This window comes from Oxyura jamaicensis, chromosome 15, assembly GCF_011077185.1.
Source record: "Oxyura jamaicensis isolate SHBP4307 breed ruddy duck chromosome 15, BPBGC_Ojam_1.0, whole genome shotgun sequence".
NCBI classification, from domain to species: Eukaryota; Metazoa; Chordata; class Aves; order Anseriformes; family Anatidae; genus Oxyura; species Oxyura jamaicensis.
The window spans coordinates 9,653,235-9,666,674 of record NC_048907.1 but is presented as its reverse complement, the minus strand read 5'-3'; the positions used below and the strand labels follow the sequence as shown (position 1 = coordinate 9,666,674).

Here is a 13,440-nt window from a genome sequence, read left to right as displayed (position 1 = left end):
TATTTGACTCTATCAGTTTAAACAAAATTCCTTCAAACGAAGGGAGGGGAATTGACTTAAGAAAACAGTTTCAGATTGCTGAAGACATTTGGTGGCATTTAGCTAGCTCAACACCCTGAATTTCAGCCAGTTGGGGGCTGATTCTAGCCCTTAAGCTTAGTGGATTGCGATGTGGACACTGCCAGGGGGCTGGTTTTTAAAGCAGCCTTTCATACTCGAAAGGAGATTCCCCATTCGCACCTCGGTGTGATTAATTCCATCTCCTACAGATTTAGTTGCTACATGTCATTTTCTCAGCCCCAGAGCCACCGGGTTTTGTAAGACTTCAACATGTAAAGGCCAGGAAACAAACTGCACGGTAAAGCAGGGAAGCTGCAGCTCATGCTAAGTATTTTACACACTAAGATACGCAAAATGACAGAGAGGGAGATGCTTCTTTTTTCTTCCCTTTTTCTATCTCCCCATTCACCCTTCAGATTTGCACCAGGGAAGGGAAACAGCTTTCCTCTCGGCCTAACTGTTGTTTTCTCGCTGGTATCTTTTGAATACTAATTCCAGCCAATGGTGATTTCTTTTGTAAAAAGATACTCACAAATCTGATTTTTGGGACTTGAAATCTTCGCACGAGAACCACTCCTGTCTGTACTCCAAGCAGGATCACAGCTTGCAAGGCTGGATCACACCCAGGCCTCCTTAGTCAGTGTCAAGCCGAACACAGCCTGCACCGTGTTAAGCCCGTCTATTAAATGTCGACTTGTTCAAGTGGAAACAGCAGGTTCACACTTCTCGTCCTCCTGTTTTGCAGGTGGTAAAGTGAAGGTGAAAGGAAGAGAAGGTGGAGATGGAACTGCCAAATCATGCCAAACAACTGCTACTGCAGCTGAACCAGCAACGAGCCAAAGGTTTCCTCTGTGATGTGATCATTGTGGTAGAAAATGCCCTGTTTCGTGCCCATAAGAACATCCTGGCAGCCAGCAGCATGTATTTCAAATCCCTCGTCCTGCATGACAACCTGATTAACTTAGACACGGACATGGTGAACCCCACCGTGTTCCGGCAGATCTTGGACTTTATTTATACTGGTAAGCTCTTATCGACTGACCAGCCCGGTGAACAGAACTTCAATGCTCTCCTCACCGCAGCAAGCTACCTCCAACTGCATGACCTGGCAGCTCTCTGCAGAAAGAAGCTGAAGCGGAACGGCAAGTCCTTTGCTGGCAAGGCCGGTGGCCTCGGGGTCGGGAGATCTGCCAGGAGTCAGAGACTTTCCACCGCTTCGGTCATCCAAGCTCGCTATTCAGGGTCAAATGAGGGGATGAAGGGCTCGCACTCAAAGGAGCTGTCAAAGGGAAAGCTCTCTGATGACGAGGTCTTCATCAGCAGCTCCAACCAAGAGAACTGTCACTCCTTAAGCAGGGGAGCCAGTAAGAACGGCGGTGGGGGCGGCAGTGCCAACGGGAGCACCGGCGACCAGGAGCTAGGCCTCGATCTGTCCAAAAAAAGCCCGTCGCTCCCTGTTGCAGCCTCCCACGATGACACGCAGCACAGCGAAAGCCAGCACGGCTCTCCCCAATCTGCCTCAGCCCCCGCAGCCAACAGTGCCTCATCGTTCGACGAGTCTGGAGTCGGAGCCCCTCACAGCATGGCGGACAGCAGCGACCCCATGGAGATGGATCTGAGCGAGGAGTGCCACCACTCGCTGACGGAGAGCAGCCAGCGCAAGGGCCTCCGGCACTCGTCCCGCAAGAAGGAGTGGATCAAGAAAGACAGCGCCTTCGACCGAAAGGAGGGGAGCAAGGACAGGGACGAGGGCGAAGGGCTGCCCAACGGTATCCTGCTGGGGCCCTTGTCCAAATCTGTAGAGCGGAGCCTGGCCGGAGCCTATGGCGCAGACCTGCCCTACGCGTGTAAGGAGGAGGTGGAAAACGGGAAGGAGAACAGCGATGACAGCGGCCAGAGCGAGAGCGAGAGCGGCGGGCACACCAGTGCCAACTACGTCTACCGGCAGGAGGGGTTTGAGCCAGTGGCCTACGGTGACAACCTGTACGTCTGCATCCCCTGTGGCAAAGGCTTCCCCAGCTCCGAGCAGCTGAACGCCCACGTGGAGACGCACACCGAGGAAGACCTTTACATCAAGGAGGAAGGCACGTACGGCAGCAAGGATGAAGCTGAGGATTTGTCCAACCCCAACCAGTCCTACGCCGCGGAGTCCCGGCCCTTCAAGTGCTCGGTGTGTGAGAAGAGCTACAAGGATCCAGCTACGCTGCGGCAGCATGAGAAGACTCACTGGCTGACACGGCCCTTCCCTTGCAACATCTGCGGCAAGATGTTCACGCAGCGGGGCACCATGACACGGCACATGCGCAGCCACTTGGGGCTCAAGCCCTTTGCTTGCGAGGAATGCGGGATGCGCTTTACCCGGCAGTACCGACTGACAGAGCATATGCGTGTCCACTCAGGAGAAAAACCTTACGAATGTCAACTGTGTGGTGGGAAATTCACCCAGCAGCGCAATCTGATCAGCCACCTGCGAATGCATACCTCTCCCACATAAGCCAAAGACTCCAGAATGAGCTTCGAGCCCATCCGCAGTGATTTACCTTTCTGTAGACTTGCTGCTTAAAAAAAAAAAAAAAAGAAAAAAAGAAAAAAAGAAAAAAAAAAAAAAAAACAAAGAAAAAAGGGGGCAGCTCCCCACACTCTGTTCAGTCATGGGAGGCCTAAACAAATGTAGCTTTAACATTTAAAAAAAAAAAGTTCATTTTTTCCCTTTTTTTTAAAAAAAGAAAGGTCCACAGCCAAGCTGATGCGTTTAGTCCAACTCTCCCTCCAAATCTTGGTGATCTGGCAAGAAATGCCACTTCTTTTTGAGCACGTTGACTTCTTTGCCATATTGATTACCTGCGGCGGGAAGGAGGAGAAGGAGGACTGTGGGGGAACTTTTGACCTCCGCTGGCTGCCTCCTCCCTGCCTCGTTCCTTTGTGTTGCCATCACCCTACTCACGTCCTCTTTGAACACCAATCTCAGTAGGGGTATTTCTTGCCATTAAAGAAAAAAGTACATCCTTTCAGCAGCCTGAGCAGCTGTGAATAACACAGCATTGCCCTCACAAGCACGGCAGCTGTGTCTGTGGACCATCTCACAGGGTCGGCAGCCCTTTCGGATCCGGTGGGACAGCCACAGCCGTGGTGCGACCCACCAGCCGTCCCCATGGGCTGCCCAGCGTGGGGAGAGCAGCCTACCGAGGCGTGCACCGCCGGAGTGCTTCACTTCAAGAAATGGTGATGCTTCCCTCGCCGTCCCTCCCTCTTTTCGTTTTGATCTTTATCCTTGGCACGCATAACCACACGCCACCCTTTCCCACAAAACACAAAAACCTCTTCTGCCTTACCCATGACTGAACAGGGACTGGATGCCCTGGGAATTTCCTTCAGTGAGCAGGGGGTCGTCTTTACTTTTCTAGTAGTTTCGTATGAATATTCTTTGCTTAGAGGTACTTGTTTTATTAAAGGAAAAACCATTGTAACGTTTATGTGAATGTTTGAACTGGAAGGTCTGAGGTTAATTCTAGGGTGGGTGGGTGGGGAGGGGGTTTGATGTAGGCTGGACTTGCTACAAGTTCCTTAGGTACTTTTTTATTATTTTTTATTTTATTTTTTGTGTGTGTGTATGTTTTTAGCTTTCCTCCCTCACTAAAGAGCGAGTCTGTGTGGACAGACTTGTTACCTTTGCTACCTCTTGAATTCATGAGAACAATAAGATGGTTAGTGAAAGATTAGGCATTTTTTTCTCTTATTGTAAGTAATTAAATGTATAAAAGTAGAAGCTAAATTAAAGTTAAGGGATTTTTACCACCCTGTCCTTCCATCGAAAGTCAGCTAGAGAAATGTTAACGCAAAGCTTGGCCAAAGACAAAGCAAAAAATACGCAGTGCCAGAAGCTGTGCTGGCTGCTTGGATTGGCGCGCTGGCAGTCTCTTGGCTGTTTGTAGTAACTTTTAGATAAAAGAAGAAAACTTCTCTGAGCTTACTGGGCCCTTTCCAGCTTTGTTTATTGACTCTGGATACTCTGGGGAGAGGAAAATGTCCCCCTCATCTTCCACTCCCCCAGCACATCTGGGTCAGTCTGCAAACACCTGGCAGGACAGAGGGTGAGGGCATAGCAGCCTATAATTTACTAGAATCCAGAGTGCAATAAGGTGGGGGAGAGGAGGAAAAAGCAAACCAAAGTGTTTCATATCCTCCCTTTTAGACAATTTAACACACGCACACAAAAAGAAAGAAAAATGAAAAGAAAAAGAAACAAAATGTTCTTGCAACATCTGCATAAGACATCACAGCCAACAGCTGCTATTGGTTTAGGAGAGAAGACAGAGAACGTAGCCCACCGATTCTTGGCCCCCTTGACTTTGTTGGCGTGACCTTGTGGAAAGCTATGGCTTATTTCAAGCCTCCCGTGACTGTGGTGGTAAAAATTCACAGCCAGTAGAATCATCCCTTCTGAATTGAGTAAGGTTTACACTTGTGTTTTTTCATATTTTTGTTCTGCTCAAACCAGTATAGTCTCGATGCGTAGGGTTTACCAAACCTCACATTTTGTCTTTTTTAGAAAACAAAAAAAAACAAAACCAATTTTTTTAAGTTTTGACCAAAAAAGAAAAAAGAAAAAAAAAGGAAAAAGTGAGCATGTTTAACTAAAACAAAGAAATATAAGCTTCATTTTTTTCTGTTTTGTTTTGTTTTGTTTTTTTAAGGTAGACTAGTCCAAAAGAAGTTTTTGGGTCAATTGAATGAACTGAGGAAACTGGAATCCAGGCTCCAAGCAATAGGGAACCAAACGGCGCCTTGGCCTGGTGTCACGTTACAGGGAACACGCTCGCCCCTCTCCTGCCCGCTCCGCTGTGCTTCTGCTCGTGCCATTGTCCGCCTGCTCCGGCCCCGCTGCGAGCTGGGGGCACGAGGGGAGCTTGGCCTTCTTTTTTCTCATTGTGCTGAGATGCACTGTTTTCTTTTGTGGGGTTAGGTGGGTTTTTAGTGTCCTTAGCACTTCCACGTTTTGAATATATATTGAATTCTTCGCCCCTCGATTCCCTGCCGACCCCCTGAGAACGTCCCCGGAGTCGTCTCGGGGTTCGACAGGGAAGGCCTTGCCATCTACCTGTTTCTCGGAGCAAGTCTCAGCAGGGCCCCGGGACAGCCGTGCGAGATTAGTTCCTAGGCACTTTGACCCTGCCTTTCCCTTCCCTCCAGCAGCCCGCAAGCGGAGCTGGATCCCAGGCTGGATCCCAGGCTGCCTCCCGAGCACAGCTCCCCTCGCCCGGCTCGGGACCCGCGGAGCCCAGCGCGCCCAAACAATTTTTAGCTCTTTCGCTGAGCACTGCGCAGCTGGCGCTGAGCTCTGTGCCCCGCCGTGGCTTTTGGCTGCCACTGCCCCCCTCGACTCATGGCCCTGCGGCGGCTCTGGCGCTGGGGGCAGCGGGCGGGCGCCTGAGCAGAGCCCCCCTGGGAGCAGCCGGAGCCGCCTGGGCCCGGGCAGCCAAGGGGAAGCACGGGCAGCTCCACGGCGGCCAGCGACCCGCTCCCCTCGGTTCATTCCATTTTTACGGCGTGTGTATGGGTGACGCAGCCTCTCCTAACCCCTCCGCCCCTCCAGGCCCCCTCTTCATTTGTTTTTTTTAGGCCTCGAGAATCGTTGTGAAGATTCAGGACCCAATGCTATTTGAATTTATTTGCATTTTTTTTTCTTTTTTTCTTTCTTTTTTTTTTTTTTTTCCGGAGCATTTTTAAAAACTTTGTCCCCCTCCCCCAGCACTTAAACAATACGACATAAAGTCTGTGTACAGCGAGAGTATTGTACAAAAGGAAATTTTGTTCTTTTTTTTTCAAGTAGCTGTGTAAAGTTGTGTTCCATAGATCGAGTATAAACAACATTCTCCAAATTGTGACAGTAATAATGAATAACTAATAATACTCAAAACTTCAGGGACTGTTCAAGGCCTGCTTGGGGCCTGAACACTCAACTGCATTTGTACGACATAGTATTGTATCAAACATTTTTCTGTATTTTAATGAGAAAGCAAAACACTAGTTTCATATTTAAGATTTTAAGAGTTTTAGGGTGGGGGGGAGGGAGTTGCATTTTTTTTTTAATTTTATTTTAAATTTTTTTTGAAATACACAAAGAGCCTCAAGAGGAATAAAACAATTTAAAAACAACAAAAAAAAAAAGAAAAAAAAAAGAAAAAGAAAAAAAAGAGGCCTGGCAGCTTAAGTATATGCTTTAGTCACTTAGTTCCAGAATGTTTTCGGAATAACAGGAAAAAAAAAAAAGATAAAATAGCAAAAGTTGTATAAAAATAAAGAAGCTCATACCCAAATTCACAAAACTATTTTTTAAACCAAAGCACATTTGAATGAGTATGGAACCTCACTTGGCTCAGAAAAGTACTAATATATTTATCTCATTGTTTACATAAACTTTTACAGTTTCAGACCTCAACAGATCTAGGGGCCAGTCAAAATTAATCTTTGCTTTTTCCATTGGTTTGTCTTCTGAAGGCTATCGCAGCGTTCCCCAAATCGAGAGGGGAAACCTGCGACCCGGCCTGCATTCCGGCACTGCTCGAGGAGGGCGATCAGAAATACGGCACGGAGATATAGGGATTTTGTCTTCAACCCACGGGGGGCATCGCAGAAGAGACCCAGGCAGGACTGCGGAGGCACTCCTGGGGGTGCCTCCGTCTGGGCAAGCAGGAGGTGCTTTGGGCTAGGGCCACGACGTGAAGCTGTGCCGCTGGCCACCGTGGCCAGGGCTGCCCAGGCCCTCGGCAGGTGCGGCGGGGAGGCAAATATTGGTATTTGGCCTAAACCAGCTGAGCTCTTCTTCAGAGGAGTAGGAGTGGGTAAAGAGAGGGTAGAGAGAGACACGAGAAGCTCTGGAGATCAGAGAAGGGTGTTGGCAGAAGAGGGTGGGAGCCGCTGTACCCAGCGCATCTCCTTAACGCTAGCCATGGGTGAGCTGGGCTGAACTGTTTTCCAGTCCTTACTGCAAAACGTCCAAAACCAAATTCCTGGCAAAAAAAAAAAAAAAAAAAAAAAAAAAAGCCCAGCTCAGTGCATCTGGGGGAGTTAGCAGGAGCCACAGAGACCACAGAAGACACCAAAGAGCTATTGGCACGCAGCTTCTGTGAGGCTCTGTGGCTGCTGACGTGGCAGAGTACGCACAACTCTGAACCGCCCCGCCGGGCAGGGGCTGCGCAGAGGCGGCCGACGTCCCTGCGAGGACGAGGCGGAGACTTGGGTAGCTTTAAGGGTCTGGGGTGAGGGCGAGAGCACAGGCACATAGCCTTCTGCTTCTGTCCAGAGCTGTGCTGGGGCCTGAGCTACACCGTTCGGACTGTCTGAGCCACCTTTTAGTTGAACAGCTGGATGGATTCACTCCAGACCTTACAGTCATGCACAAAGAGACCGACCAAAACCCGCAAGGCTTTCTAGGTGAAACCTAAGCTTGATTTGCATGTTAGAACAGTCAAAAGATGACCAATGAAGATGGTTTGCTAAACTACCGCTGAAGCCAAAAAGAAAGGATTTTGTTTTTAAATTCCCCATCATTAGTCTTGACCCTTTGTAGCTTTTACCTTCTACACCAAAGCCACCTCAAACATTTGAGGGGGGGGCTGATGGAAAATGAAATATTAATTTTGCCTGGTCTTAATATCTAACAAAGATGGTGCAAACACTATTTGACAGTGTTGTTTTTGTATCAATATGTATGTGCAGTAATGAATGTATTTATTTCTCAGATTCTGTATGCACAGTTTTGCAATGTAATTCAGAAAGTTGCAAACACAAAGATGTGTCCGCAGGGTCTTCTCTACAGGATTTCAAAAAAATGAAAAAAAATATATTAAAAAAAAAAAAAAGAATCTCAGAGACTCTCAGCATAGCCATAAACCATAACCTGTGAAGACAATACAAAGACTGGACTTTTGTAGCTTTGCATAGAAGAGGAATTTATGTTTTGCTGTATTTAAATGTTTCCAGTTACAGTGTCACTCTTTTAAGATTCCTGTTTTGTTTTGTTTTTTTTCCTCTCTCTCGTGTGTGTGGAAAGCATTGTTTTCAAGCAGTGCAGGTTCAAAGTCTGGGTTAGCAGTATTTTACCGTGTCGCTTCAGTTCCGAAAAGCAGGAATATGGGTCTTGACCAGGGAAACATCCAGCGCACTCAGTCAAACAAAATGAATTCTGGGGTAAATGTCGGCAAAATTCAGAGAATGTAAAAGTTATCAGAGGAATGGTTGTGTGCTTCCAATTGCAACTTGTGACTGAGAGCAGTCTACGTCCTGCCTGAAGGTCAGGACAGAGCTCCTTTACCGAACCCCCTCTCTTCCTCCTTTTACTGTTTACTGTAGAAGCAATAAGGTCTCCAAGGTGGGGAGGTGATGCCCAAGGTAGCTAGAGGAAGCTTTGTGCCAAACTCAGCAGCATTTGTGCCATTTTGTGATGGGCCTCGCAAACCATATTGAAGCATCAGATCCCCTACCAAGTGAGGTGGTAAGAGTCCCTGGGAAAAGCTGTACTTTACAAAGCCTCCCGTTCCAGTATTGGTAGAGTTAGCAGTTACGGACCTGCAATAACCTTAAAAATGGGCCCGACGAAAGGGATGTTGGTTAATTTGTGGGCACATGCTGGATTCAGAAACCTTTCCGATCAGCTGTACTGGAGTTAAGGGAAAGGTCAAGCAAAAACAAAGCAGCACAAAATCCTCCCTGCAGTTTCAATAGGTTTGGGGCGCTAAATGGTAAACATCTAGCTCTCTCTAGCCAGCAGAAAGGCTTACCATTGAGCTGGCATGTTTGATTAAACACTTCTTTAAGCAGGAGTTTAAATTCTAAATGAGCTCTGACCTGTGGTCCTGGAATATTTAATTGGTCTTCTGGAATTTTTTCTTGTTGTTGTTGTTTTTGTTTAAACTTAATGATTTTCTCAACATCAACAAAGTCTCTTCATTTGCTATAGCCCCCCACCCCTTTTTTTCCGTAGGCTTACTCTTTCACTCCAGAACCGGTCACATTCTTGAAAAACAACATTTGGAGGTTGCTTTCAGTAGCTAGAAACTGCTTTTGCAATATTTAAGCCCCACGGTACCTTATTGTCTTCTTTTTAGTGCAGGAGATGAGGAGACAAGCAGTCGATGATTTTCAGCCCCTTCCCACTCCTTGTGTTTGCATTTTTTCAGGGTAGGGGAAGAAAGCAATTGCACCTTTGATGATTTCCCATGACACTCACTAAGTTTGCTACTTTCTTTGTAAAAGCAAAAGCTATAGGATCCTCTGCGAGGCAGTTCCAGCTCTGCTGGAGTTCCCAGCTGGACCTCCTAGGAAGGCTGCTTCATTTCGGGCCTGGTTCACCTCTGTGCCACAAAGTAACAGCTCTTTATTCTGCTTTCCTTCTTTTAACTAACATGACTCAAAAATACTGAAACATAAGTCTAGAGAGAGAAATTCATTTGTTGTTCAGCTGTTCCACCTCACTGCCGTCTCTTCTGGAAGCCCAGTGGCTCCAAAATATAAACGGATCGGTGTTTTCTGAACAGAGAAGATCCTGTGGGATGCTGCAGGGAGGGTTTAAAACAATACTTTGTGCTGCAAAATTTGCTGGCAGGTAGGGGACACACCTCATAGTGCTTGCTTTTCCTGAAGAGTGGGATGTTTTTTAAACCTTCTCATTCACAAGTTATCAATCGAAGCACCTGGACAACTGTTGCTCTAACTTCCACAAGAGTTGAGAACTGGCTGAGGATAACTTTTCTAATGAGGACAGGACCTTGTTTTGGCTGGCTGGATATTTTCCCCCACTTTATTTTAATACTTTAAATACAACTAAAAAGGGGATGTTCCATCTCTCTCTCTCTCTCTCTTTTTAATTTTAAGCCTTAATTGTCAGTCAGTCTAGGTGCCCTGGATGTTTCCTGGGGAGGGGGAGAAGAGGGCAGGGCAAGGTAAAGGCCGACATTCCTGCTGCAATGTTCTGTTCATTTCCTTCAAGAGCTTGAATTCAGGTCAGAGCCACACAGAGTTGTGGCTTCAACTCAAGTGTCATATAAAAAGATACAGAAATTATAATATGATCTCAGCATTCAGAAATTTGCAGTCTTAATGTACAGTGATGAGAAACTGTTATTTTATGATCTTTTCATTAAAAGCTTGATTGAAAAATTACATCTTTTGCTCTGGAGTTCACCTTGTTCCTACAGCTGACTGTGTCCGTGTTTTCTCCTCCCTCGTTTGTTCTCGCCCAGGGATCTGAACCAGTTGCTTCACGAAGAACCACTGCCCCCCACATACGCAGCCCAACTAGCCACACGGCTTTTCATTTTATGCACCTGCTGCCCGCAGGCCAGAACGTGGTGTTTGTTAGAACATAAGGATGAGTAACGCCGGCCAGGCTGGCATGCAGGAAGTGTGCAGGCCAAGGACAGCGCTGGTACCCTAATTTTACCTTTCTTGTCGTGACCCTGAGCAACCTGAGGCTGTTTCTGAACAGTCACTCTTGCTTTGTTCTGCTCGTGCCCTAAGCACAGTTTGAAAGCAGTCTTTGTCAGAGACAGAAGAAGGCAGCTGCACCTCCTGGCCTGCAGATCCCTCCAGTCTGGGCTGCACGTCTAACTCTCTAGGCCCATCTCCGAGGAGCAGAGAAGCATCTGGAGCAGAAAAGTTTCCTCAAAGAAATTCAGGTTCTCCATCCACATGTGGTGCACATAAGCCAGGGAAATGCTTCCAGGGCAGATGACTGTAAGTAATGACAAAAGCACTTGCTGCAGATTTCACCCTCTCAAATGCCAAAAGCCAGCCATTTTTCCTTGGACAGGTGAAGTGCGAACCTAGTGAAATTAATTAACATTTCTTTGGGCCAGGTTTTAACAGCATTTTCTAGTTCCCAGGCCACCTTTCTGGATCTAAACAGGCTTTGATATAATATATATTTAACGAAGACAAATTAAGTATCTGCACCATAATGCAAGAACCAAGCCTAACATTCTGCATCATTTCCCTTTGTCACACTGCACACCACAACGGTTGTGCTGTTTCTCCCAGAGCCTGTTGGAACACCTTAATATTCAGCAGAGTAATCCTGGTGCTGAATTCCTGTATTTTGTTCTTCCTCTTCTTTTTAAGCACAATGCTGGCCATATTTTAAAGTGACTGACTGAAGGAGCTTCAAGTGTAGTCAGTTTTCTGACAGGTTGCAAAGTCAGCAGCGCTGGTAAGAATATCATTTTTATTTGTCCTTGGAGATGTGTTTTACCCGGCAAGGTTAAACAGAAGGACAAAAATGAACAGAAAAACAGATGAAGAGCTACAGAAAACCAGCGGCTATTTTTCAACAGCTCAGATGTGGTAACGAGCCTGTACTCTTCTCCCAGCTACCGGTGACTTTTTTCCTTTTTTTTTTTATCCTTTTTTCTTCCCCCTTTTTCCCCCCTAATTTCTTCTGGAAGTTTTTGCTTCCTGGCACCCATTCCTTTGTGGCATAAGTGGTTTCCGGCATAGTTAATAGATTGCATGTTCTATTTTACTTTCTTTGCCACAGTCAGCTCCTTTTCATCTCATAAGATCCTGCGACAACTATCCAAAACTCTTCGTATAATAACTCACAACTGAAATGCAGCTGCTCCTGTGGTGGAACACTGGAATATGTACAAGTGAAGTGCCCAGCGCAGGATGTAAAGGATACCAGATATGTCTGGAATGCCTGGGAATTTCTACTTTTCATCCCCCTGCTTTCATTGCTCCTATTTATTGGTTGGTAGGGCTTCTTTCCTCCCAAACCCACACTTGCTTTCTCTCCACTGCCTTTCTCCTTCTTGAGGAGTACACAGACATTGGGTGAAACCTGCCAAGGATAGCTTTGGTTCTGCTTTTCTGCAGGGAATACCATTTCATCAAAACCGGAACTCTTCATTGGGAACAAAACTTACAATTTTTGTTAAATGAAATTTTGTTTCAGCCACTGCTGAAATCCAGTGTTGACCCTGCTGAGTAGATACAGATGCATCATGTTTGTTTCCTAAGAATTCTGATGACAGGTACCATACTAAGAAGTTAAAAGGGAAGGGCAGGTTTTTTTTAATAAAGAATAAGTTCAGGTCAGTATAAGCCAAAAGACTAACACCTCATTTTACAAATTGTTTCTAAAACACGCCTTCATTCTGTTTTGTATTGAAAATAAACTCTGAAACAATGTGTTTTCATCTGCAAGCAATGCCAAATTTTCAACAGCTCTTAAAATGCTGAAGCTATTACCAGCTATTAATTCTGTGTATCTGCCTGGGTTTTGTTTGTTTGGATGTACTACAAAGTTGCCCAGGTTTAAAGAAATCGATTTTACATGCACTTGAGCCTGCTATGTACCAAGTGTAGTGTGACCTGGCTTAAGTCTGCAACAGCTAAGATTATGCATTTGCCTTAGCAAGACTCTTTGTTCTTTGTCTACAAATAATTTGTTATAGGAACAAAACCCTAAGCATGTCATTTTTCTAATTCTCTTCTGCGAGAGGAATTCTTCTCAAAATCTATTACAGATACACTCTCAGACCATGACATGTGAGAAGTATCTAGGAGAAGGCTTTCTTCTGCTGGGATAAGAGTCATGGGCTGGGCCTCTTGCATAGTGGGAGCTGCCTCCAGCAGCACCCCTTAAGCTGCACCTTGAGAATCCAACTGAAAGGGCTCCCAGTGCTACCAGCCCAGCTGCTAGGTCCCTCACTCCTTTCATCTGGTGTATATATAGTCTTCAGCTCCCCACACAGGACCACAGGATACTTCATGGCAGGATGAAAACTGCCTAAAACTCCAATAATTCAATGGCTGCATCCATTTGGAAGCCTAGCCCCTAGCCTGCAAATGTAATGCTGCTTTCATTCTCTGCATGACAGTTTGCGTCATGCCACAGCCTGCTTCTGGTCACAATGCTGTTTCTTGGTGTTGGTTTCCTTAGAACTGTGTTCTTCCAACATCTGAAGCCAATACCCCACACCGTGAGGTACCTGTATACCAAAACTTGGCACAGAGAGCCAGAAATTCTCCCAAGTTTGCTACCTGGGACAAAACCACTTCCCCCTGCGCTCCTCTGGGCGCTGCTCTTGCCTCAGTTCTACAGTTCCCTCCCTCCTCCAGGTCATCACAACACATCTTCATTCTTTCCCGTCATGGGCTCTGTAGCAGTTTGTTTTTTTTTCTCCTCTGCAGCTGTGCTGTGTCTTATTGATGAACACGATTGAAAACTGCTGCAGAGCAAGGCCTGAATCCATATGTTTCAGCTCGGTCGGTCGAGCCAGTTGTAAGAAAGCATGATCTCCCTGCAATTACAGCGCGTCCATGGCTCCAATACTACACAGCGAAAAACATTCATCATACTGTCTTCTCCTGTTCCAGGTG

At 46.4% G+C, this 13,440-nt stretch overlaps 1 protein-coding gene across 3 annotated transcripts in view; it reads left to right on the top strand.

Annotated features, from left to right (window-relative positions):
* The window catches only part of HIC2 (HIC ZBTB transcriptional repressor 2), a 73,442-nt gene extending 70,390 nt beyond the window's left edge, over positions 1-3,052 (top strand). For all 3 annotated transcript variants that reach the window (XM_035340709.1, XM_035340707.1, XM_035340708.1), the window contains one exon: positions 806-3,052. In XM_035340709.1, the coding sequence (XP_035196600.1) occupies positions 842-2,554 (1,713 nt within the window). In that variant the 5' untranslated portion in view covers positions 806-841 and the 3' untranslated portion in view covers positions 2,555-3,052. The remainder of the gene's footprint in view (positions 1-805) is intronic.
* The last annotated feature ends 10,388 nt before the right edge of the window (positions 3,053-13,440 follow it).